The 24374-nt window shown below is 39.2% G+C and overlaps 1 protein-coding gene across 2 annotated transcripts in view; it reads right to left on the bottom strand.

Annotated features, from left to right (window-relative positions):
- Window positions 1–24374, bottom strand: part of SPTLC1 (serine palmitoyltransferase long chain base subunit 1) — a 65473-nt gene that overhangs the window by 6917 nt on the left and 34182 nt on the right. The window contains exons 7-12 of one of the 2 annotated variants that reach the window (XM_052644972.1): window positions 19389–19518; window positions 15932–16021; window positions 11571–11678; window positions 9306–9401; window positions 8835–8931; window positions 7537–7591 (exon numbers count right to left, since the gene is read on the bottom strand). In XM_052644972.1, coding sequence (XP_052500932.1) covers window positions 7537–7591; window positions 8835–8931; window positions 9306–9401; window positions 11571–11678; window positions 15932–16021; window positions 19389–19518 — 576 coding nt within the window. The remainder of the gene's footprint in view (window positions 1–7536; window positions 7592–8834; window positions 8932–9305; window positions 9402–11570; window positions 11679–15931; window positions 16022–19388; window positions 19519–24374) is intronic. The other variant, XM_052644973.1, reaches the window with a different exon arrangement.

Below are 24374 nucleotides of genomic sequence, written 5' to 3'. Positions count from 1 at the left end.
CAAATGGGCTCATTTCACATGTTGGGTGGAGCAAGCTGGTGGGAGGGGAATGAAACAAAAATGCCCTCTTTCTGGCTGCCTGGATACTGATGCATTAAAGTTTAACTAAAACCAACGGAGAGAGTTATAACTTGAGTTCAGAAACTCAGAAGCTGTGTTTCAGAGCATATTATACTTAAAAATTTTGGAGACCTTATTATCAACCATATTTCTTTACCAAATCGAAATCCTAAGCATTGATCTAAGTCCCAGGGACAGAACAATCAATAATTCAGACACAGGCTCGATCATGTGCTTACTGTGGGGAGAGCACTGGGCATGAATAACTGTCAGAATTTAAGGACTTCAAGATTCCAGCAAGGATTCAAACTAGCATAGGCCATTGACTTCCTCTCCCAAATGCAGCCTCAGAGAGGACAGAAGCAAATTTCTGATTCAGTTCAGTTCAGTTCAGTTGCCCAGTTGTGTCCGACTCTTTGCAAACCCATGAATCGCAGCATGCCAGGCCTCCATGTCCATCAACAACTACCAGAGTTCACTCACACTCACGTCCATCGAGTCGGCCATCCAGCCATCTCATCCTCTGTCATCCCCTTTTCCTCCTGCCCCCAATCCCTCCCAGCATCAGAGTCTTTTCCAATGAGTCAACTCTTCACATGAGGGGCCAAAGTATTGGAGTTTCAGCTTCAGCATCATTCCCTCCAAAGAAATCCCAGGGTTGATCTCCTTCAGAATGGACTGGTTGGATCTCCTTGCAGTCCAAGGGACTCTCAAGAGTCTTCTCCAACAACACAGTTTAAAAGGATCAATTCTTCAGCGCTCAGCCTTCTTCACATTCCAACTCTCACATCCATACATGACCACTGGAAAAACCACAGCCTTGACTAGATGGACCTCTGTTGGCAAGTAATGTCTCTGCTTTTCAACGTGCTATCTAGGTTGATCATAACTTTTCTTCCAAGGAGTAAGCGTCTTTTCATTTCATGGCTGCAGTCGCCATCTGCAGTGATTTTGGAGCCCAAAAAAATAAAGTCTGACACTGTTTCCACTGTTTCCCCATCTATTTCCCATGAAGTGATGGGACCAGATGCCATGATCTTCGTTTTCTGAATGTTGAGCTTTAAGCCAACTTTTTTACTCTCCTCTTTCACTTTCATCAAGAGGTTTTTTAGTTCCTTTTCACTTTCTGCCATAAGGGTGGTGTCATCTGCATATCTGAGGTGATTGATATTTCTCCCGGCAATCTTGATTCCAGCTTGTGCTTCTTCCAGCCCAGCGTTTCTCATGATGTACTCTGCGTAGAAGTTAAATAAGCAGGGTGACAGTATACAGCCTTGACGTACTCCTTTTCCTATTTGGAACCAGTCTGTTGTTCCATGCCCATTTCTAACTGTTGCTTCCTGACATGCATATAGGTTTCTCAAGAGGCAGTTCAGGTGGTCTAGTATTCCCATTTCTTTCAGAATTTCCCACAGTTTATTGTGATCCACACAGTCAAAGGCATAGTCAATAAAGCAGAAATAGATGTTTTTTCTGGAACTCTCTTGCTTTTTCCATGATCCAGTGGATGTTGGCAATTTGCTCTCTGGTTCCTCTGCCTTTTCTAAAACCAGCTTCAACATCTGGAAGTTCATGGTTCACATATTTTTGAAGCCTGGCTTGGAGAATTTTGAGCATTACTTTACTAGCGTGTGAGATGAGTGCAATTGTGCGGTACTTTGAGCATTCTTTGGCATTTAGAAGAGATTAAAAAAATTTCTTAGAACTGAATGTTGGAAATACTCTTTGAAAATGTTTATCTTTAAGATATTTCCTGGAAAATAATAAAAACCAATAAGCTAAATGTAAAAAGCTAAAAAAAAGAATAAAATAAAAATTCAGTGAAACAAGGAAGGTAGAAAAATAAGGAAAAAAAAAGATTAATCAAAGAAAACAAAATCAAACTTAAAAAATGTGCTGGGCAAAAATCCTGGAGAAAGTATCATAAAAGGAAAATGACTAGAAACAGAAAATAAAAATAGGAAATAATACATACACAGGAAAGATAATCATAGACTATATGCTCAAACCAAAGGCCCCAACTCCAGAGAGTCTGACAGAGGAGTCTTGCTCAACTCTGAAGAAATAAATCATCAAGCCTGGTCTTACACAGTAGCTCCATAAGCAAGACAGTGGAAAAACTATCAATCATTTGAAGCTACCACAACACTGATTCCTAGGTTATGTAAGGCTGTTGGAACCAAATATTGTAGGCCCATTTAAATCACAAGTATGGATATAAAAATTCAAACTTTTAACAGTGCAGAAAAATATACTATAATCAAGTAGGGGTTTACTCAGGAATACAAGGACGTTTTAACATCAATAAATACAGTCATCCCTGTTAGTGACAGGCACATGCTGGGTAAAGTGCAGGACTGGAGGTGGGTTTCAGTAGTTTGAAGTTTACATGAGAGGTGAGGATGTGGAGAAGGCTAAACAATGGGAAAAAAGACGAACTACACAGAGAAGCAGAGCAATGAGCTAGTTGCTAGAAGAGAGTGTGGGGTCATGGGAAAGAAAAATTTAAGTCAAGACAGGGCTGCTGCTGCTGCTGCTGCTGCTGCTGCTGCTGCTGCGTTGCTTCAGTCATGTCCGACTCTGTGCGACCCCATAGATGGCAGCCCACCAGGCTCCCCTGTCCCTGGGATTCTCCAGGCAAGAACACTGGAGTGGGTTGCCATTTCCTTCTCCAATGCATGAAAGCGAGAAGTGAAAGTGAAGTCGCTTAGTTGTGTCCGACTCTTAGCCAACCCCATGGACTGCAGCCCACCAGGTTCCTCCGTCCATAGGATTTTCCAGGCAAGAGTACTGGAGTGGGGTGCCATTGCCTTCTCTGGCAGAGAAAGGAGAGGAGACAATCAAAGGCACTCGGTTTTAAGATAGAAGAGCTATGGTGGATGGAGGAACACCTCTCTGGCTGTAACACGAGGGAAGACTGGCTTGGATACCTGCAGGTGTACAAGTTTGTGAGGGAAAATGAAGGAGTTCCCAAGGGAACGCATGAGCCAAGGCTGTCAGCTAAAAGTGGGTGGAGTGAGACAGAGGGCAAGGGATTTTAGAGAGGAGAAGTGTGAAAGAGCTGGGAAAAATGGAGGATTGGACTTAAACATACAAACATTGCAAGACAGAATAAAGGGCATCTGAGGCATGTGTTCATGAATTGACAGTGACTCCAAGGTGCTGGGCTGAGCAGGTTTATTAACATTTCATAAACCAATGTAAGTGGGAACAATAACAATATCTCTCTACCATAAATCATGCAAGAACTTCTGCTATGATCATAAAGTCAGATCAGACTTTAATTATTTCTGCCCTTATATTATCTGGAACATCTGTGACCTGCTTATTTATCAACTGTCTTTTTCATCTATAAAAGTTTCTAGATTCCATATCTGGGAACAGGGATAGGACTTCCATGATTGAGAAGGCAGGTTTCACCTGGGAAAGGCAAAAAGAAACACCACAGGAAAGGTGACATAATTTTCTATAAGAGCCTGATGATGTCACCAGCCTCAATTTTTTCCCCCTCAATTCTCAAGGCATTTTAAAGAACTACTCTTGTATAGTTAATATAAACAAAATAAACAATACACATAAGGTTCACTTCACTTTCACTAGTTTCTTTAAGTAATTTAAAATAAAACAGTATTTTCTAAAAAGTAACATGGACAGTATGAATCCACCATCATCTAATTACATCCTTCTATCCCTACATTCAAGAAGCGGTGGCTGCGCAGGCACAGGAGAGCCCAGAGGAGCTACTCCAGGTTCAAGGCCAGGAGGGGCAGCTATGAGGAGATACCCTTCGTCCAAGGTAAGGAGCAGCGGCTGTGCTTTGCTTGAGCAGCTGTGAAGAGATATCCCACATCCAAGATAAGAGAAACCCAAGTAAGATGGTAGGTGTTGCAAAAGGGCATCAGAGGGCAGACACACTGAAACCATAATCACAGAAAACTAGTCAATCTAATCACACTAGAACCACAGACTTGTCTAACTCAATGAAACTAAGCCATGCCCTGTGGGGCCACCCGAGATGGGCGGGTCATGATGGAAAGGTCTGACAGAATGTGGTCCACTGGAGAAGGGAATGGCAAACCACTTCAGTATTCTTGCCTTGAGAACCCCATGAACAGTATGAAAAGGCAAAATGATAGGATACCAAAAGAGGAACTCCCCAGGTCGGTAGGTGCCCAATATGCTACTGGAGATTAGTGGAGAAATAACTCTAGAAAGAACGAAGGGATGGAGCCAAAGCAAAAACAATACCCAGTTGTGGATGTGACTGGAGATAGAAGTGAGGTCTGATGCTATAAAGAGCAATATTGCATAGGAACCTGGAATGTTAGGTCCATGAATCAAGGCAAACTGGAAGTGGTCAGACGGAGATGGCAAAAGTGAACGTCAACATTCTAGGAAGCAGCGAACTAAAGTAGACTGGAATGGGTGAATATAACTCAGATGACCATTGTATCTACTACTGCGGGCAGGAATCCCTCAGAAGAAATGGAGTAGCCATCATGGTCAACAAGAGTCTGAAATGCAATACTTGGATGCAATCTCAAAAACGACAGAATGATCTCTGTTCATTTCCAAGGCAAACCATTCAATATCACGGTAATCCAAGTCTATGCCCCAACCAGTAATGCTGAAGAAGCTGAAGTTGAACGGTTCTATGAAGACCTACAAGACCTTTTAGAACTAACACCCAAAAAAGATGTCCTTTTCATTGTAAGGGACTGGAATGCAGAAGTAGGAAGTCAAGAAACACCTGGAATAACAGGCAAATTTGGCCTTGGATTATGGAATGAAGCAGGGCAAAGCCTAATAGAATTTTGCCAAGAAAACACACTGGTCATAGCAAACACCCTCTTCCAACAACACAAGAGAAGACACTATACATGGACATCACCAGACGGTCAACACCGAAATCTGATTATATTCTTTGCAGCCAAAGATGGAGAAGCTCTTTACAGTCAGAAAAAACAAGACAAGAGCTGACTGTGGCTCAGATCATGAACTCATTTCCAAATTCAGACTTAAATTGAAGAAAGTAGGGAAAACCACTAGACCATTCAGGTCTGATGTAAATCAAATCCCTTATGATTATACAGTGGAAGTGAGAAATAGATTTAAGGGCCTAGATCTGATAGATAGAGTGCCTGATGAAGTATGCACGGAGGTTCATGACACTGTACAGAGACAGGGATCAAGACCATCCCCATGGAAAAGAAATGCAAAAAAGCAAAACTGTGTCTGGGGAGAACTTACATATAGCTGTGAAAAGAAGAGAAGCGAAAAGCAAAGGAGAAAAGGAAAGAAGCATCTGAATGCAGAGTTCCAAAGAATTGCAAGAAGAGATAAGAAAGCCTTCTTCAGCAATCGATGCAAACAAAGAGAGGAAAACAACAGAATGAGAAAGACTAGAGATCTCTTCAGGAAAATTAGAGATACCAAGGGAACATTTCATGCAAAAATGGGCTCGATAAAGGACAGAAATGATATGGACCTAATAAGCAGAAGATATTAAGAAGAGGTGGCAAGAATACACAGAAGAACTGTACAAAAAAGATCTTCAAGACCAAGATAATCACCATAGTGTGATCACACACCTAGAGCCAGACATCCTGGAATGTGAAGTCAAGTGGGCCCTAGAAAGCATCACTATGAACAAAGCTAGTGGAGGTGATGGAATTCCAGTGGAGCTATTTCAAATCCTGAAAGATGATGCTGTGAAAGTGCTACGCTCAATACACCAGCAAGTTTGGAAAACTCAGCAGTGGCCACAGGACTGGAAAAAGTCAGTTTTCATTCCAATACCAAAGAAAGGCAATGCCAAAGAATGTTCAAACTACCGCACAATGCACTCATCTCACACGCTAGTAAAGTAATGCTCAAAATTCTCCAAGCCAGGCTTTAGCAATACATGAACTGTGAACTTCCTGATGTTCAAGCTGGTTTTACTGGACATGGAACAACAGACTGGTTCCAAATAGGAAAAGGAGTACGTCAAGGTTGATATATTGTCACCCTGCTTATTTAACTTATACGCAGAGTACATCATGAGAAATGCTGGACTGGAAGAAACACAAGCTGGAATCAAGACTGCTGGAGAAATATCAATCACCTCAGATATGCAGATGACACCACCCTTATGGCAGAAAGTGAAAAGGAACTAAAAAACCTCTTGATGAAAGTGAAAGAGGAGAGTGAAAAAGTTGGCTTAAAGCTCAACATTCAGAAAACGAAGATCATGGCATCTGGTCCCATCACTTCATGGCAAATAGATGGGGAAACAGTGGAAACAGTGTCAGACTTTATTTTGGGGGGGCTCCAAAATCACTGCAGATGGTGACTGCAGCCATGAAATTAAAAGACGCTTACTCCTTAAAAGGGCTTCCCTGGTGGCTGAGAGGTTAAAGCCTCTGCCTGCTATGTGGGAGACCTGGGTAAAATCCCTGGGTCAGGAAGATCCCCTGGAGAAGGAAATGGCAACCCACTCCAGTATTCTTGTCTGGAGAATCCCATGGATGGAGGAGCCTGGTGGGCTACAGTCCACGGGGTCGCAAAGAGTCGGACTCGACTGACTGACTTCACTTTCACTCCTTGGAAGAAAAGTTATGACCAACCAAGAGAGCATATTAAAAAGTAGAGACATTACTTCCCCAACAAAGGTCCGTCTAGTCAAGGCTTTGGTTTTTCCAGTGGTCATGTATGGATGTGGGAGCTGGACTGTGAAGAAAGCTGAGCGCCGAAGAATTGATGTTTTTGAACTGTGGTGTTTGAAAACTCTTGGGAGTCCCATGGACTGCATGGAGATCCAACCAGTCCATTCTAAAGGAGATCAGTCCTAGGTGTTCTTTGGAAGGAATGATGTTAAAGCTGAAACTCTAGTAGTTTGGCCACCTCATGTGAAGAGTTGACTCACTGGAAAAGACTCTGATGCTGGGAGGGACTGGGGGCAGGAGGAAAAGGGGACGACAGAGGATGAGATGGCTGGATGGCATCACCGACTCGATGGAAGTGAGTCTGAGTGAACTCCGGGAGTTGGTGATGGACAGGGAGGCCTGGCGTGCTGAAATTCATGGGGTCGCAAAGAGTCGGACAAGACTGAGCAACTGAACTGAACTGATCCCTACGATGTGCAGAGATTCTCCAATGTTTATCAGTTATTTCTGGTGGTCAAATGTTCTGTTTTTTTGTTATTTTTCATCTTTATCTTTTGTACTGCTGTAATTATTTTACTAACAAGCTTGTTATCATTTTTAGAAAAACAAAGCTATGATTCTTTAAACAATTGCAAAATGGATATTCTGGATTCACACAAAGAGAAATTTGAATGAACTGTGTTTTTGGTTTCTTGGTTGCAATTTAGTCAAACTGACCCAGCCCATTAAATTCACTCAAAACCATAGAAGTGACATTCAAAAATTTTCATGAGTTGTTTGAATGTGATGAAGATAAACTTCAAGTTGGTTGAAAAGATATAAAACTCACCCTTGTAAAGCTTTATGAATTCGTTTGCACTTTTCCTTCAACACTGCAAAAATACCTGAATGAAACAAATACATTTGATAGTACATTTAGAAAATTTGGTATTGCTAATCTAAAAATGTTTTTAAAGACCCAGTTCATCAATTTATTTTAATTAATTAATTTTAGTTTTGGCCATGCCATGTAGCATGCAGGATCTTAATTCCCCAACCAGGGATCGAAATCATGCCCCTGCAGTAGCAGCGCAGAGTCTTAACCACTGGACCACCAAGGAGGTCCCCAGTTCATCAATTTCAAACGCTGCAAATCCTTCTGCCTACTAATAACACACAGACAGCTAGTAACTCCTCTGAAGACCCCCAACTTTCATCTCTGGCACATACTAGCTGGCACCTTCTCACTTCACTTTCAGCAAAATCCAGGAGGTTTTCAACAACAGGTCAATGGCTCTTTTTCTTACCAAGATTCTATAAATTATCTAGCTAAGAATAAAAGGGTACAAATCTGATTTCTGGACCCTAAAGAATTTAGGAAAACACAGACAAGGTGTAATGTTTATGATCTCTTTCTTGATACTTTTCTTTCTTTTAAGGAAATTTCACAAGCTGAAATATCTGAGGAGATGAGAGTGGCGGGCTACCTGACAAGCAAGCATATGAATATGCACAGAGAAATGTTCACTTTTACTGATTCTCTGAAGTAAAAAAATCAATGCTGAAACTTTATAAATTTAGAAAAGTTAAACTTTACAAAACCTAGGCCTGCTCTTGCATTTGTGTTTTAGCCCTTGGTGAGCAGACGTTATCACAACCTAGACTCACATTTTAAATTGAGTCACCTGCCCATTAAGCAAGCTTTAATGGCTGGTAAACCAGTTTGACTTTGGTACCAACTCATGGTTCAAAGGCTGCAGGGGAAAATCAGACAATAGCTATAAAATTATTTGTACCAAAAATTAGCATACTTCAGCAAATTTCTCAAAAAATAAATAAATAAATAAACTAAACGGTGGCTGGCCCAGAGGTAACCCTCCTGTTTCTAGCATCTTTGCCCACCAAAGGAGCCAGCTCTGCTGTGGCTCTGGCTTCATCTTCAGAAATGAGAGAAACTCTATACCAAAGCCCTGGGGCAGTGACAACTTCTTCACCACCATTCTTCCCATGGGTTGCCAGATAATCTAACTCTGAGCCAGAGCTTTGTCTAAGAAATAATTCCCTCCAGCCAATTTCTCAGAAAGCAAACCAGGAGCATGGCTAACATAACCTGTGGTATCTTTGATTTCCTGGGATTAAAGGTTATACCTGGATTCTCTTCCATGATGTTGAGAGCCTCAATTGCAGCAGCAGCTAACAGGGGCGGTAAGGAAGCTGAAAAGCAGTATCCCTGGCCAGAAAGCCGCTGAAAAGAAACAGAAACAAACAAGTCACAAAGCATACATTTGGTTGGGGGTGGGGGGTTGGGGGGACAGAGAGGCTAAAAAACCTAAGGGCACTAAATCTCCGTACCACCTACCAAATATTGTGTACAACTGCTAAGGTGGTAAAACCCAGGCATGCACAGATGTTATCATGTAACAAAACAAAACCTTTTTTTTAAAAGGGAAACAATTTCTAAATGTAGATATTTTGAGTGATTCTTTAAGAAATCTATTTCTAAATAAAAACTGTATGATAAACTAAGAATGAAAATTTGCAAAAACATTTACATGTTTGGGTGACTGAAATGGAGCAGTAAGTTTCAGGCTTTGCTCTTTGTTTTTAAAAAGAACCCACCTGATGGTCAATTACGAAAGACCTGCCACAGCAGAAACCCCCAATAGAAGCAAGTGAATTCTCCATGTTGGCACTGATGAGATCAATATCATCAATCTGCCAGAAAAGAGGGAAGTGGGAGTTACTTCTCAATTTAAAGAAAAGGGAAAAAATAAAAAAGGTCAACGTCAAGCTTAGAGACAAAATTTCAGCAGTGATGATGTCAACATCTGGATTCAAACCACCTCTATGAAAATAAAGGTTAAGTCATACAAAATCAATTGTTAAAAGGACTGTTGCTTCACAACCCACATCTGAAAGTGTCTCATTTTATATACTGTTTTGTTATGCATTGACAATTTATTCACAGAGATAAAAGATGAAATCTAAAGCTGTTTGATACTAAACATATTCAGAGGCACAAGATCGGATCATTCCTTGCTCAAACAGTGGTCTCAGCTGGCCTTCTCCATAGAAGGTACTTGAGAGAAACAAAAAGGAATCTTTTGAGCATTTTTGGAATGTGTACTACATTCATCTTTTCCACCTTTCCAAAAACAAAATCAATTTATTCAAACATGAAGGCAATAGGTTCTTTGAACAAATGAATCAATTTGGGCAGTGGATAAACCTAATGTGCCCAGTGGGCTCCTGAATACCCACCACCTTTTCAACTGCTCAGCACTCCTTGGGTCCTCACGTTCTGCTCCATCCCCCAGCACCAAGTTCCAGCCTGTGTATACCAGCCATTCAGTAGTTACTCACTGGTGGCCATAGTAACTGGTCAGATCACATATGGTGTTATTTTAAGTGTTCCACAGATCCAGCAAGGAAACCTGCACCCTCTTATTCTTCTTCATCCTTTCCTTATGAAAAATTCCAAACATATATCAAAGTATTACAGAATTACCACCAGATTCAATAATTATCAACTTATGGACAATTCTGTTCTATGAACAGCCCCTTACTGCCCTCTTCATTTCTTTGGAGCAAATTTCGGACTTAACTTGTTTTCATCCATAAATATTTCAGTGAGCATTTCTAAAAGACATGCACTCTTTCAAAAACATTATCAAAATTTCTTAATGTCAAACATTGAGGGTTCAAATATCTCTGTTTCACAAACCTTGTTTTCAAGAATATTTGTATGAATCAGGATCCAAATAAAGTCCATACATTCTGTACTTTTACTCAAGCTCTTACAAATAGTATCTCTGAGACAACTGCTAAAAGCAGTCAGAAAACCAGAACAGTGAAATTAGATGGTGCTTTTATCTTCCTCAAAATCTTCATGTCTTAAAAGGTGCTCTGGTGTGAATTTTACTTGAATTACATTTCCATTTTTCTTAAATTCTTAAGGGCATTTAGTTGCCAAATGTCAGTCTGTCTCTGGGGAGCATGCTTCAGGCAACTTTCTGTGATAGTCATTCTGCTTCACACTTTTCTCTAGTTCTGTATGGGTAGAGGGATGTAAATATAATTGAAGGTGATTTTGTTTCATAAGTTCAACTTTTTAACACAAGTTGTGAAAATTTTTATACACAAGATTTGGAGAAAAGCTTTTTAAACTTGACCACACAGTGGAGGGCAAGGACAGGCTATGGCAGAGGTGAATGAAGACAGACTACAGCAGCGGTGAGCGAGGACAGAGTACACAGCGGTGGGTGAGGGCAGGCTATGCAGCGGTGAGTGGTGACTGGTTGTGCAGATGGGCCCATGCTGCTCCTCCTTCCTGAAGATCTAGGGGCTCACACCACCAAGGGTGGGGCTAACTGAAGCTTATTTTCCTTCAGCAAAAGGACATACTCCAGTTGTCTGGGACCTTGTGGGGTTTTTCTGTGAATGCCACGTTGGTAAGTGTTTCTGATATTGTACATATAAAAATCATCCCTATATATATTACACAGAATATACAATTTTAAATATTAGAAAGAACATCTTTTCACTGCAATAATAAATATTTTCTAAGGACAACTTGAGGAATTCTTACTGATTTTAAGGAAAAAAAGAAGGTAAATTTAACTGTTTCTAGAGAAGAGATACTGAAAGCTGGGATCAAATGCTACCTTGTAAACAGAACACAACTCTATGATTAGCCACTCTGCGTTCGTAGATTTTGAGGGAAGATGGGGCCTCTGGTGTGGCCGAGCCATCCTCCACGGACTCAGTGAAGTGCTGCCCGTGCACACTGACGAGGAGTACTGTCTTGTATCCACGAAACCTGCCCAGCAGGATGGAACTGCACGGTTACTATATGAGGGAATGTTCCAAAAAAGGAGAGCTTACATTGATTCCAAAATGTTCCGTGACTCCTCGGCCATGCTCTCCCAGGACTCCAAATGAAAGGCTTTCCTCCAGAAAGATTCTTGCTTTATATTTATATTTTAACTTAACCTATGTGGTAAATAAACACAATTTTAAAATACTGATAAGTAGCAGTGAATAGAACATATGGTTAAGAACAAAATTAAACCTAAAATAAAAAGGAGAGGAAAAAAATGTACAGTTGATCCTCAGTATTGGTGGATTCATATTTGTGAAACTGCCCATTTGCTAAAATTTGTGACCCCAAATTAATACTTAAGGCACACTTGCAGAGTGGTGAAAACTGTGAGTCACCTGGAACACACTTCAGCTGAGCTAACAGGCTACTGCTTCAACTCATACTATGAATAAGTGTCCTCTTCACGTCCTGTTTACTGCCACATTTTTCACATTTTGTGCTTTTTGTTGGTGATTTTGTTATTTAAAATGGATCCCTAGCACAGTGCTGAAGTCTTGTCTAGTGTTCCTAAGTGCAAGAAGGCTATCATGTGCCTTATGGAAAAAAATGTGTCTTACAAAAGCATCATTCAGGCCAGAGTTATAGTACTGCTGGCCATAAGTTCAATGTGAATAAATCAACGATATATATGAAATAAGGTGTCTTTTAACACAAACACATATAAAACAAGGTTATGTATTGAGCAATGGATGAAAATGTTGTGACGAGAGGCTTGCAGAAAACTAACTCTGTATTTGTCCTAGGAGCAAAAGTTTAGTATTTGATAATTCAGTATTGGCAGCGTGTTAACAGAACATAAGTAAATATACCCACAGGCTTTCCTGGTGCTCAGACAGTAAAGAATCTGCCTGTGATGCAGGAGACTGGGTTCAATTCCTGGGTTGGGAAGATTCCCTGTAGAAGGCAATGGCAACCCACTCCAGTATTCTTGCCTAGAGTATTCCATAGACAGAGGAGCCTGGAGAGCTACAGTTCATGAGGTTGCAAATGACTCAGAGACTAACACACACACACACTCTTCATTGATCAGAATTGCCATAAATAACAAAAATAACAAAATCTGGATGCTCTAAAATGATTCAATTTAACTCAAATAAAACAGACAGCACAATGCCAATTTTTAAAAAAGGAACTGTTTAGACCTTTTAAGTACAAACATGTAATATATGTCAAATATTGGTCTAATTATGCATAAAAATTCCTAGGGAAATGTATACATTCTTCCCTCGGAGGCACTGTGTTTCAATTTAGATTCATTTTTTTAATGCAGAAAAAGTTTTCATTAGTATGGTTTTTTAATCTTTTTTTTCCTTCCTCTTTGCTTTCTGGCTTGTAGGAAAGTCCTTTCCCATCAAAGGTTTAGATGCATGTTTATCTATACGTTCTTCTACTTATCTCATAAATTTTTGGGTGTATACCTTGGGAAACGCACAAGCGTACAGTTTCTTTTTTTCTCCTTCTGATGTCTAGTTGATTTACCCCTTTACAATATGTATGTGATGAGTTTTACAGCTGAATTAAAATATAGTGATTATCAACCACTAAATTTTTATATATGTGACATGAGAAGTTGGATCATAAATCCTTCTACAACTCAAGTAATCGTCCCTTGTGTGACAATCATACTTTTAATTATCAAATTTTAATTACTAAGACTTTTCCCACTGAGACTATAGAACTAATGCATAAAAACATATAAGACTCTCGTATCATGAGTCTCTGATAATTTCTTTTTTAACCATAATCATGCTGCTGCTGCTGCTGCTGCTAAGTCGCTTCGGTCATGTCTGACTCTGTGCGACCCCATAGACGGCAGCCCACCAGGCTTCCCTGGGATTCTCCAAGCAAGAACACTGGACTGGGTTGCCATGTCCTTCTCCAATGCATGAAAGTGAAAAGTGAAAGTGAGGTCGCTCAGTCGTGTCCGACCCTCAGCGACCCCATGGACTGCAGCCCGCCAGGCTCCTGCATCCATGGGATTTTCCACGCAAGAGTGCTGGAGTGGGGTGCCATTGCCTTCTCCCTAATCAATATCAAATTGAGAGGAGATTCCCACTGGGCTTTTAGACAACTTTTCATTAACAATGAACAAACCGATTTGGGGAGAATTATATTTTTTCAACACTGACTCTGTGTCCTATCCATTAATAGGAGATATTATCAAATGAAACAGTTTCTAAAAACTATGTTTTAGAAAATATTTAATAATATTACAGTACTGGTACACAAACAGACAAGTGTAACAAAACAGGAATCCCTTTGTCAAACCCTAATTTGTATCCTATAATTTTACATACTCAATACTTACTGTTCCTACACTTTATATTTTTTCCATTGGCTGTATATCTGCCCATGAACACTGCTTTATTAATGTATTTCTGTAATATATGGTTCTAGTATCCTGTGGCTCACTCTTTCTCCCACATTATCCTATCAGGCTTTGACACAAAAGGAAGGAGAGGATAAGAAATCATCTCTTTTATTAACATTTAGGATGTATCTAGATTTCCTCAATAAACAGGGAAAAATTTTTAAATAAGGTATGAAACTCTTAATTGTAAATCCTTATTCAATTGATGGACTCACAGATTCAGACTTGAATGGTCAAATGCAATAGTGGTTTACTACAGGATAATCAGTGTAACAGACCATACTAATAAATTGAAGGAGAACTACATGATTAACTTAACTGATGCAGGAAAAGCATCTGACAAAACCCAAATCTCGTATGAGAAAAGCACTCAACAAATTGGAAAAAGGAGGAATTTCCTCAACTTGATTAAGGGCATTTACAGAAAACCCACAGCTAAAATCTACTCAATGGTGATGGCCTGAAAGCATCCCCTTAAAGATTAGGAATGAGACAAGGATACATACTCCTGCCACTTATAGTCAACACTGTACTGAAGTTCTAGCTAGAGCATTAAGGCAAGAAAAGGAAGACAACTAGATTGGAAAGGAAGAAGTAAAACTATCTCTGTCCACAGATGACATAATTTTAAATATAGAATAAGATCCACAAAAATATTATTTCAGCTAATAAGTTCAGCAAAAGTTGTACAAGACCAATACACAACAGTCAGCAGTATTTCTTTAACTAGCAATGAACAATTCAAAAAGGAAATTAAGAAAATAATCCCATCAATAACAGCATCAAAAAGAATAAAATACTTAGGGATACATTTAACCAAGGAGAGATAAGACCCTACAGTAAAAACCACAAACAGTAATGAAAGAAATTGAAGAAAATAAAAATAAATGGAAACACATTTCTCGTTCATCAATGAAAAGACTTACTATCATTAAGATCATAATACTTCCCAGAGCAATCTAAATATTCATTACAACCCCTATTAAAAAATCTCAATGACATTTTTTACAGAAATGGAAAAGCTGATTTTAACATTTAAATGAAATCTCAAGGTACCCCAAATAACCAAAAGAATCTTGAAAAAGAACAAAAATGGAGAACTTACATGTCTTGATTTCAAAGCTTACCACAAAGCTACACGAATTAAGCAATTAAGCATGGTGCTCACATAAGGCTAGATAGACAAATGGAATAGAACTGAGAGTCCAGAAAGGAACCCATATATTTATAGTCAGATGATTTTGACAGGGGTGCCAAGACCATTCAATGGGAAAATAATGGTAGAGGGACAAACAGATAACCACATCCAAAAGAATGAAGTTGAACCCCTCTCTCACAGAATATGCAAAGGCAAGTAAGAACAAAAAGTTAGATAAATTGGACTGTGCCAAAATTAAAGACCTTTGTGCATTATAGGCCACCATCAAAGAAATGGAAAGACAATCTACAAAATGAGAGAAAATACTTGCAAATCACTTTATCTGATAAGGGTTTAGTATCCAGAATACATAAAGAACTTAACAAAAAAGACAATCCAATTTAAAACTGGGCAAACAGCTTCTACAGACATTTCTCCAAAGATCAACAAGTAGCCAACACAAGAAAAGAGGCTCAACATCATTAATCATTTAAGAAATAATCCTGAGGGATCCTCTGGAGTGACAGCAATGTTCTATATCATGTGCGGTGCTGGTGATACAGCAGTGTACACCTGTCAGAACACATCAAATCACACACTTAAAATAAGTGTATTTTATTACATATCCATTACACTTCAATAAAGCTGATTTTAAAAAAACTCAGTCGTGATTACTCTTTAAAAGTCATGGTTGGCATTTATGTAAATCTACTTCCCTAATATGATCAGAATGTGCTTATGATACCTATTAAGCAAAGCAGTGTAGATGTTATACATTAAAAGTGGTCATAAACAAAAGGTATAACTGCCAAATAGTCTGAATTCTCAAATAATTAATAAACACAGTTGCTCACCAATTCTGGAAGAGGGCAAACAGTTCCAGTATTCATATACAATCCTTCAACTATAATGAAACGTCTAGTTACACGAGCCTTGCGAGGATTCTTTAAAAGAAAAAAACAGACGTTTTAAACTTTAGTAACTCCAAATACAGAAATCTGTTAGGTGCTTTCGAGCACTTTCACCCTACAAGATGTATTCACCAAGATAAATAAATAAATAGACTAAATTAATTTCAAGTTTAAGGTTTGAGATCCTGTTACGATGAGATGAAAAACAGTGCTTTCTTCTCCCAGGTATGTTTTCAGGTCACATAGCCAATGAGGAGGCCTCACCCAGAAATATAAACTTAAGAATCTGAGAATATTAAAACAAAACCACAACCCTCCAAGCCCAGAATGACTGGGAAGGGACCCAAGGGAATCTTCTGGGGGAGAAGTGGATGTTTTATGTCATGACAGGGGCCAGGACACTGACTATGGCTTCATCCAGTGATGTTCAAAGGTGGTGTAGTGGAGGGACTTAGTCAAATAACACATGCCTTTCCACACCCCACTGACATCAAGTCACTAATAAACCACTCCCACTGCTGAATCTGTGATGTTTCAGGTATACTGCACTTAGACAATTTCACAGAGTGTGCCATCACCTTTCTACTCCAAGGTGTCTTGCTTCCAAGCTTCTAATGAACAACTAGAAATTCAAATAGCAGAGCTGTTTTTTAAGATATATTGTGGAGTCCACAGCTGTAATGCTCAAAAAAGTGTCTACTGAAGTACGCAAAAGTTTACATCACTGAGTTTTCTTGGTCATCTTCACTCCGCCATTAACTCAAACCTGGAGGCTGTGGGTCTCCTGGGAGGTCACAGGTGAGGACATGGGGGCATCCTGCTTCTCCTTGCCTTTCAAGAATGAAGTATCTTTCTTATGATCTTAAAATAATCAATGAAGGAATATTTTATTCCTATAATATTCTTGGGAAATGGAAAAGTACCAAAAAGAATTTAACAAATGAGCTTATCACACCACACACTGATTAACTTACTTTGTTTAAATCAGGATTTTGCTGCAATAGTTTTAGGATGTGAGTTTTAAAAATATTATTTGTGAACATTTTTACACTATTTAATATTATTTAAACCATGATTTTAATGGAGATTTACTACTTCACCTTATAGCTTTACCACAGATTAATTAATTATTCCCACAGTATTGGATTTAGTTGTTTCCCTCATTTGGTTTTTCCAATTCACATTGTGAATATTGGTTGATCTTTGACACCATTTCTGATTGGCTTATCTTCTAAAGACAGAACTCCAGAGGATATGGGTATTTATAAGAATCCTAAAATATATGCACCCATTTATCCTCTAGAAAGGCTGTCACAACTGAAACTCTTATCAGAGCTATAGGAGGACCCTTTGTATTATCACATACATCAGTGTGGCACTGATTACTACCATAAAAGTTTTCCCTAATTGGACAGGCAAAAACTTTTACCTTCATTTCTGTAATTGTTAGTGAGGTGAGACTAAGTTTTATTTGCTCAGTTGTTTGTATTTCTGTGAACTGCTGTTTTTAATCTACTGTCTTTTTTTTTCTTAAAGAAGGATTAATATGGGATACAAGAACTCTAGAAGAAAAGGAATGAAAAAAGGTATAAACCCCAATAGTTGGGACATTTTTGACAAAAAAAGTTTGATCCAAATCCAGACTAGATGGCAATATTTTAACTCACTTTCAAAGTAAAAACAAGCATCTAAGTAGAAAATATGTAAAATTTTAAATATGAAAATAAAATTTTAAAAGACTTATTTCTAAAAATCAAAATGTAAAGTAATTTAGAACGCTTACTCTTGGCAGGAAAATATGGTATGAATTAATAAAAAGGTAAAAACTATAAAAAGGAAATAAATTTTAAGATAATTCCTGGTTATTCACTTTAAAAAATTTCCACAGATTGTAAATCTTATAAAATACATACAGACAAAACTTGAATATGTTGTCTTCCAAATTTGTACAATGTTAACCTGGCAAAATAACTCTACAGCAGACCAGTCCATTGGTCATACTTCCTATGGCAGTGTTCTTCAATACGGTAGCATTCTATTACTGAATCATAATAAGGGGCATCATTTTACAATTTGTAGAAAGAATTCATAGGTGGTATGGTCTCAATTTTAAGGCGTTCCCTAACATCTATAGATTTCTCAATTGTGTAATTACCCAACACAGCTTATAGCACATCTACCGCAGAAGAGCGGAGTCTACGCATATTCATCACAGGAATGTGTATGATCATGCAGTGCTGCTCCTAGGCTATCACCTAAACAAAGACAACTGAATCCAAAAGAAATAAAACAAGTATCTAGAAAAATGGGAATTAACACAAAATTAAGAATGTGATGAACATCTTTATCAGTTACTCTAGCAATGGATGAGTCACAGTGGAAAAGTCCACCTGAAAGTGGTGTTTCAAACCAAGGATCTGGTGACCAAGTTACTAGTACATCTACATACAGTGGTTCCTGCTGCAGAACCACAGACCAGAACTACCTTTTCTATCCCTGCTGTCGGGGCAAATAAATGCTAATTCTAACGGTGATGCTTTGAACACGTTTCCTCTATTTCCCCCTTTATCAGAACAACAAGGAGCAAGTTCCACTCCACCAATTCCCTCCCTGCCCCAAGGAACTATGCAGGTGCTTATTGGAGAAGACTTTGATGCTGGGAGGGATTGGGGGCAGGAGAAGGGGACGACCGAGGATGAGATGACTGGATGGCATCACTGACTTGATGGACGCAACTCTGAGTGAACTCTCGGAGTTGGTGATGGACAGGGAGGCCTGGTGTGCTGCAATTCATGGGATCTCAAAGAGTCGGACACGACTGAGTGGCTGAACTGAACTGAACTGAACTGAGAAGTGTAAACAGGCTGCAGGAGGGAAGGAAACCATGCTTGAGGCAGTTGCTTCCCATAGGAAGCAGTCGCTCAGAGCTCTGGGATGAGGCTGGGGTCAGAAGAGTCTCATAAATTCATAAATGAAGATATGCTGCCACTGTTTTCTTCAGTGGACTGATACATGATTTATTCTGATATGAATAAGTCTATTTTGAATTCACTAGGTATATCCTGTTAACACTGTAATGAATTCTGGTGTTATTTCTGTAGAGTTGAGTATATATATTCCTCCATCTCCAAAGTGCATGCTGTTTTTCTTTTTCTCTTTTTAGAAAGCTGCCTAGATACCCTTCTTCCAAATTTGCCACATATAATGATGACAATGATGAGGCAATTACTATCAGACTTGGCTTTCTAACCTGAGGTACATTTAATAAGCAAGAACACCTTTATTTAATACCCAAATGTGATCCACGGGCAAGTTTTCATGACAAATTACCATTTCATTTATAATTTAGCTAGTTAGAAAGTACTAAAGAACTGTATAATTTTCTTCAAAAGAATCATACCTTTTGATCTTCAATCTCTTGTTCTTTTAGTAGTCGCTCCAGGTCGTCCATATCATTATGGTTAAACAGCTTAATGTCACTACGTGATGCCTGTAATCCCTTCTGAATAGCAAAGCAGGCAGCTTTATCTCTGCAAGAAAGACAGACCCACCAGATTGGGGTTTAAAGGGTCTTGTCAACATTCTCAGAAAAGGAATGCTTGCTTTTATAAAGTTGACCAACATCCACTTGTTAAACTGAACAGGGTAAATAGGTAAAATATGTTTGAACATTAATACATCATTGTTTGCACTTCACTCTGCAAGTCTTTCCACCTAACTACTATACTGATTCTGTTCCAAGAAGCACACTCTTGCCATATTTTGACCTTTGAAAAATCAGCATGCATCTTACTGTATGGATGGCAAATTAATTTATTCACAGTAATTTTCTCATTCTGAAAACTAAATGAAACATTGATGCGTCTTATCATCAATAACATCTCTGATTTGACTGGCCACCACTCTGCCATTACTTTGCCATGAAAATGGATACTGGACTGCTGACTCTACATAACCCAGGGGAGAATGCTGAGTCATGTAGATTAAACTTCAGTACGATCTCCCAAATTGAGTTATTTGTGGTGAGAGGGTGGAATATCATTTTTAAATTAAGTGTATTATTTAAAAGTTCAAACAAGACTTCTACTTCTGGGGAGTAAGACATCATTAATTTTTCCTATTTTTTTCACTGGGTAAAACCAAAAATCCTGGAAATTGTGTATAAAACAAATATAAGACAATACTGAAAAATAAGAAAAAGCAGACAAGCAAGGGATGTAAGAAATGACATGAAACAAGTTCCTGGATTTTCCTGATTTAGAACTGATGGAAAAGGCAGTGACACCCCACTCCAGTATTCTTGCCTGGAAAATCCCATGGACACAGGAGCCTGGTGGGCTGCAGTCCGTGTCGCTGAGAGTTGGACATGACTGAGCGACGTCACTTTCATGAATTGGAGAAGGAAATGGCAACCCACTCCAGTGTTCTTGCCTGGAGAATCCCAGGGACAGGGGAGCCTGGTGGGCTGCCGTCTATGGGGTCACGCAGAGTCGGACATGACTGAAGCGACTTAGCAGCAGCAGGCAAACTGGAAATGCCAACAGGCATAGACAAAAAAGGTCTGACAAAAGTCTGCTCTCTGTAGCCAAAAGGACAGGAAAGGGGGCAGCTCAGCAAATGATAATGTCTCTGTGACTGTTCTTAGTCAGTCATGTCCGACTCTTTGCAACCCCATGGACTGCAGCCCGCCAAGCTCCTCTGTCCATAGGGATTCTTCAGGCAAGAATACTGGAGCAGGTTGCCATACCCTCCTCCAGGGGATCTTCCCAAATCAGGAACTGAACCCAGGTCACCCACACTGCAGGTGGATTCTTTACCTTCTGAGCCACCAGGGAAGCCCAATAATGTCTCTACTGCAACCAATCAAGAACAACCTGGGCCTGTCCCCTCCACATCAGCAAAGGCTCAGGGGGAACCTAGACTCTAGCCCTTGCAAGGCCATAACAAGGCTCCCCAACACCCCCAAGGCAGTTGTCACAGAAGACAACCAGGACTTGTATGTATCCCTACTGGATAGTAATGAGTGGCTCCCACTGTGAAGACCGTGCGGAGAGACCCAACTTCCAACCCTCTTGCATGAGAGGCACTCTCCCCTCTCTATGCTTAGGGTATGTCAGGGGAGGCTCAGAGAAAAGTAGGACTCTCATCAACAACCAGCAGAAATGAAAATAACCCCATGTCAGTGTCAATGGAGGCCCAGTGGAGACCCTGGACTTGTATTTCCATCTGGCAGTAATGAGGCAGCAGTGGCCCCTGCCCCTGTTGGAAGACTGTCAGAGAAACAATTAGAACATTTAAATAAAGCATAAACTATAATAGCATAATATGAAGATGTTGTCACACCAAGAACCAAAAAACACCAAAAAATGGAAAAAAAAATAAACTAATGTAGGTAGTGAGATGACAAAGCTGTCAGGATTATCTGTCAATGACTTCAGAGCAGTCACAATGAAAATGCTTCAATGAGTAATTACCAACATGCTTGAAAAAAATGAAGAAACAGGAAGTCTCAGCAGAGAGAGGGAAGAAATAAAGAATCCTGTAGAGATGTTAGAACTGAAAAACAAAATAGTCAAGAGAAAAAACATAGTGGATGAGCTCAAAATCAGAGAGCTATAAAGATAGAACAGCAGAAATCAAGTCAATGTAGACAGCAAAGAGAAAACAGACTAGAAAGAAAAGAACAGAGTCTCAGGGATCTGTGAGACTACAATAAAATATGCAACATTCAAATCTGTGGAGTTCCAAAGAAGAGAACCAAACAGGTACTTAAATAAATACTTAAACAGCTGAAAAAAGTCCCAACTTTGGCAAGAGGCTTAAACCAACAGATTAATGAAGCTGAGTGAAATTCTTCCAGGTGAGCCCAAACATATAAATGCCAATATAATTTTAGTCAAATTTCTGAAAACTAGTGACAAAGAAAAAATTATTGAAAACAGCACCCAAAAAATGACATCTTACATATAAGAGAAAAGAAATTTGAGTGACAGTACATTTCTCATCATAAACCATGAACACCAGAAAAAAGTGTCACAATGTATCTCAAATGCTAAAAGAAAAGACTGGCAACCAAAACTAGCAAAAATATTCTTTAGTAATGAAAAAAAACTATGAGAATTTTTCTTAAGCGGGCCTCCCTTAAATGAATGGCTAGGGAAAGCTATCCACATAGAAATAATAAATAGATAAAATAAAATAACTGTACATTCTGATGAAGGAAGAAAGAACAAAGCAAAAAGCATGAACAAACACAGTAGGCTTTTCTTCTCATGAGTTTTCTAAATTATTTTTGGATGGTTAAAGTAAAAATTATAACACTATCTCATGTGGTTCTCAAGGTGTTTATAAGAAATACTTAAAACACCTGTATTATAAAAAAAGATATAAGTGATTGTACTATATAAACAAGATAAATAAAAATGGAACTCCCAAAGACATTCAATTAACCCTGAGAAAGGCAGGAAAAAGAAAAAGGAAAACAAAAAACAAACAGAACAAGTAAGAAATGAAAAATAAAAATTGGTAGATCAAAGCTCTCAGATCATGAACTCCTTATTGCCAAATTCAGACTGAAATGGAAGAAAGTAGGGAAAACCACTAGACCATTTAGGTATGACCTAAATCAAATCCCTTATGATTATACAGTGGAAGTGAGAAATAGATTTAAGGGCCTAGATCTGATAGATAGAGTGCCTGATGAACTATGGACGGAGGTTCTTGACATTGTACAGGAGACAGGGATCAAGACCATCCCCATGGAAAAGAAATGCAAAAAAGCAAAATGGCTGTCTGAAGAGGCCTTACAAATAGCTGTGAAAAGAAGAGATGTGAAAAGCAAAGGAGAAAAGGAAAGATATAAGCATCTGAATGCAGAGTTCCAAAGAACAGCAAGAAGAGATAAGAAAGCCTTCTTCAGTGATCAATGCAAAGAAATAGAGGGAAACAACAGAATGAGAAAGACTAGAGATCTCTTCAAGAAAATTAGAGATACCAAGGGAATATTTCATGCAAAGATGCGCTCGATAAAGGACAGAAATGGTATGGACCTAACAGAAGCAGAAGATATTAAGAAAAGGTGGCAAGAATACACAAAAGAACTGTACAAAAAAGATCTTCATGGCCCAGATAATCACGATAGTGTGATCACTCACCTAGAGCCAGACATCCTGGAATGTGAAGTCAAGTGGGCCTTAGAAAGCATCACTATGAACAAAGCTAGTGGAGGTGATGGAATTCCAGTGGAGCTATTTCAAATCCTGAAAGATGATGCTGTGAAAGTCCTGCACTCAATATGCCAGCAAATTTGGAAAACTCAGCAGTGGCCACAGGACTGGAAAACGTCAGTTTTCATGCCAATCCCAAAGAAAGGCAATGCCACAGAATGCTCAAACTACCGCACAATGCACTCATCTCACATGCTAGTAAAGTAATGCTCAAAATTCTCCAAGCCAGGCTTCAGCAATACGTGAACCATGAACTTCCAGATGTTCAAGCTGGTTTTAGAAAAGGCAGAGGAACCAGAGATCAAATTGCCAACATCTGCTGGATCATCAAGAAAGCAAGAGGGTTCCAGAAAAACATCTATTTCTGCTTTATTGACTATGCCAAAGCCTTTGACTGTGTGGATCACAATAAACTGGAAGATTCTGAGAGAGATGGGAATACCAGACCACCTGACCTGCCTCTTCAGAAACCTATATGCAGTTCAGGAAGCAACAGTTAGAACTGGACATGGAACAACAGACTGGTTCCAAATAGGAAAAGGAGTACGTCAAGGCTGTATATTGTCACTCTGCTTATTTAACTTATATGCAGAGGACATCATGAGAAATGCTGGGCTGGAAGAAGCACAAGCTGGAATCAAGATTGCCGGGAGAAATATCAATCACCTCAGATATGCACATGACACCACCCTTATGGCAGAAACTGAAGAGAAACTATAAAAAGCCTCTTGATGAAAGTGAAAGTGGAGAGTGAAAAAGCTGGATTAAAGCTCAACATTCAGAAAACGAAGATCATGGCATCTGGTCCCATCACTTCATGGGAAATAGACGGGGAAACAGTGGAAACAGTGTGACTTTATTTTTTGGGCTCCAAAATCACTGCAGATGGTGACTGCAGCCATGAAATTAAAAGACACTTGCTCATTGGAAGCAAAGTTATGACCAACCTAGATAGCATATTAAAAAGCAGAGATATTACTTTGCCAACAAAGGTCTGTCTAGTCAAGGCTATGGTTTTTCCAGTTTCATGTATGGATTTGAGAGTTGGACTGTGAAGAAAGCTGAGCACCGAACAATTGAGGCTTTTGAACTGTGGTGTTGGAGAAGACTCTTGAGAGTCCCTTGGACTGCAAGGAGATCCAACCAATACACTCTAAAGG

Source organism: Budorcas taxicolor, chromosome 8 (genome assembly GCF_023091745.1).
Source record: "Budorcas taxicolor isolate Tak-1 chromosome 8, Takin1.1, whole genome shotgun sequence".
Classification (NCBI taxonomy): domain Eukaryota; kingdom Metazoa; phylum Chordata; class Mammalia; order Artiodactyla; family Bovidae; genus Budorcas; species Budorcas taxicolor.
This window is presented reverse-complemented; position numbering and strand designations above follow the sequence as displayed.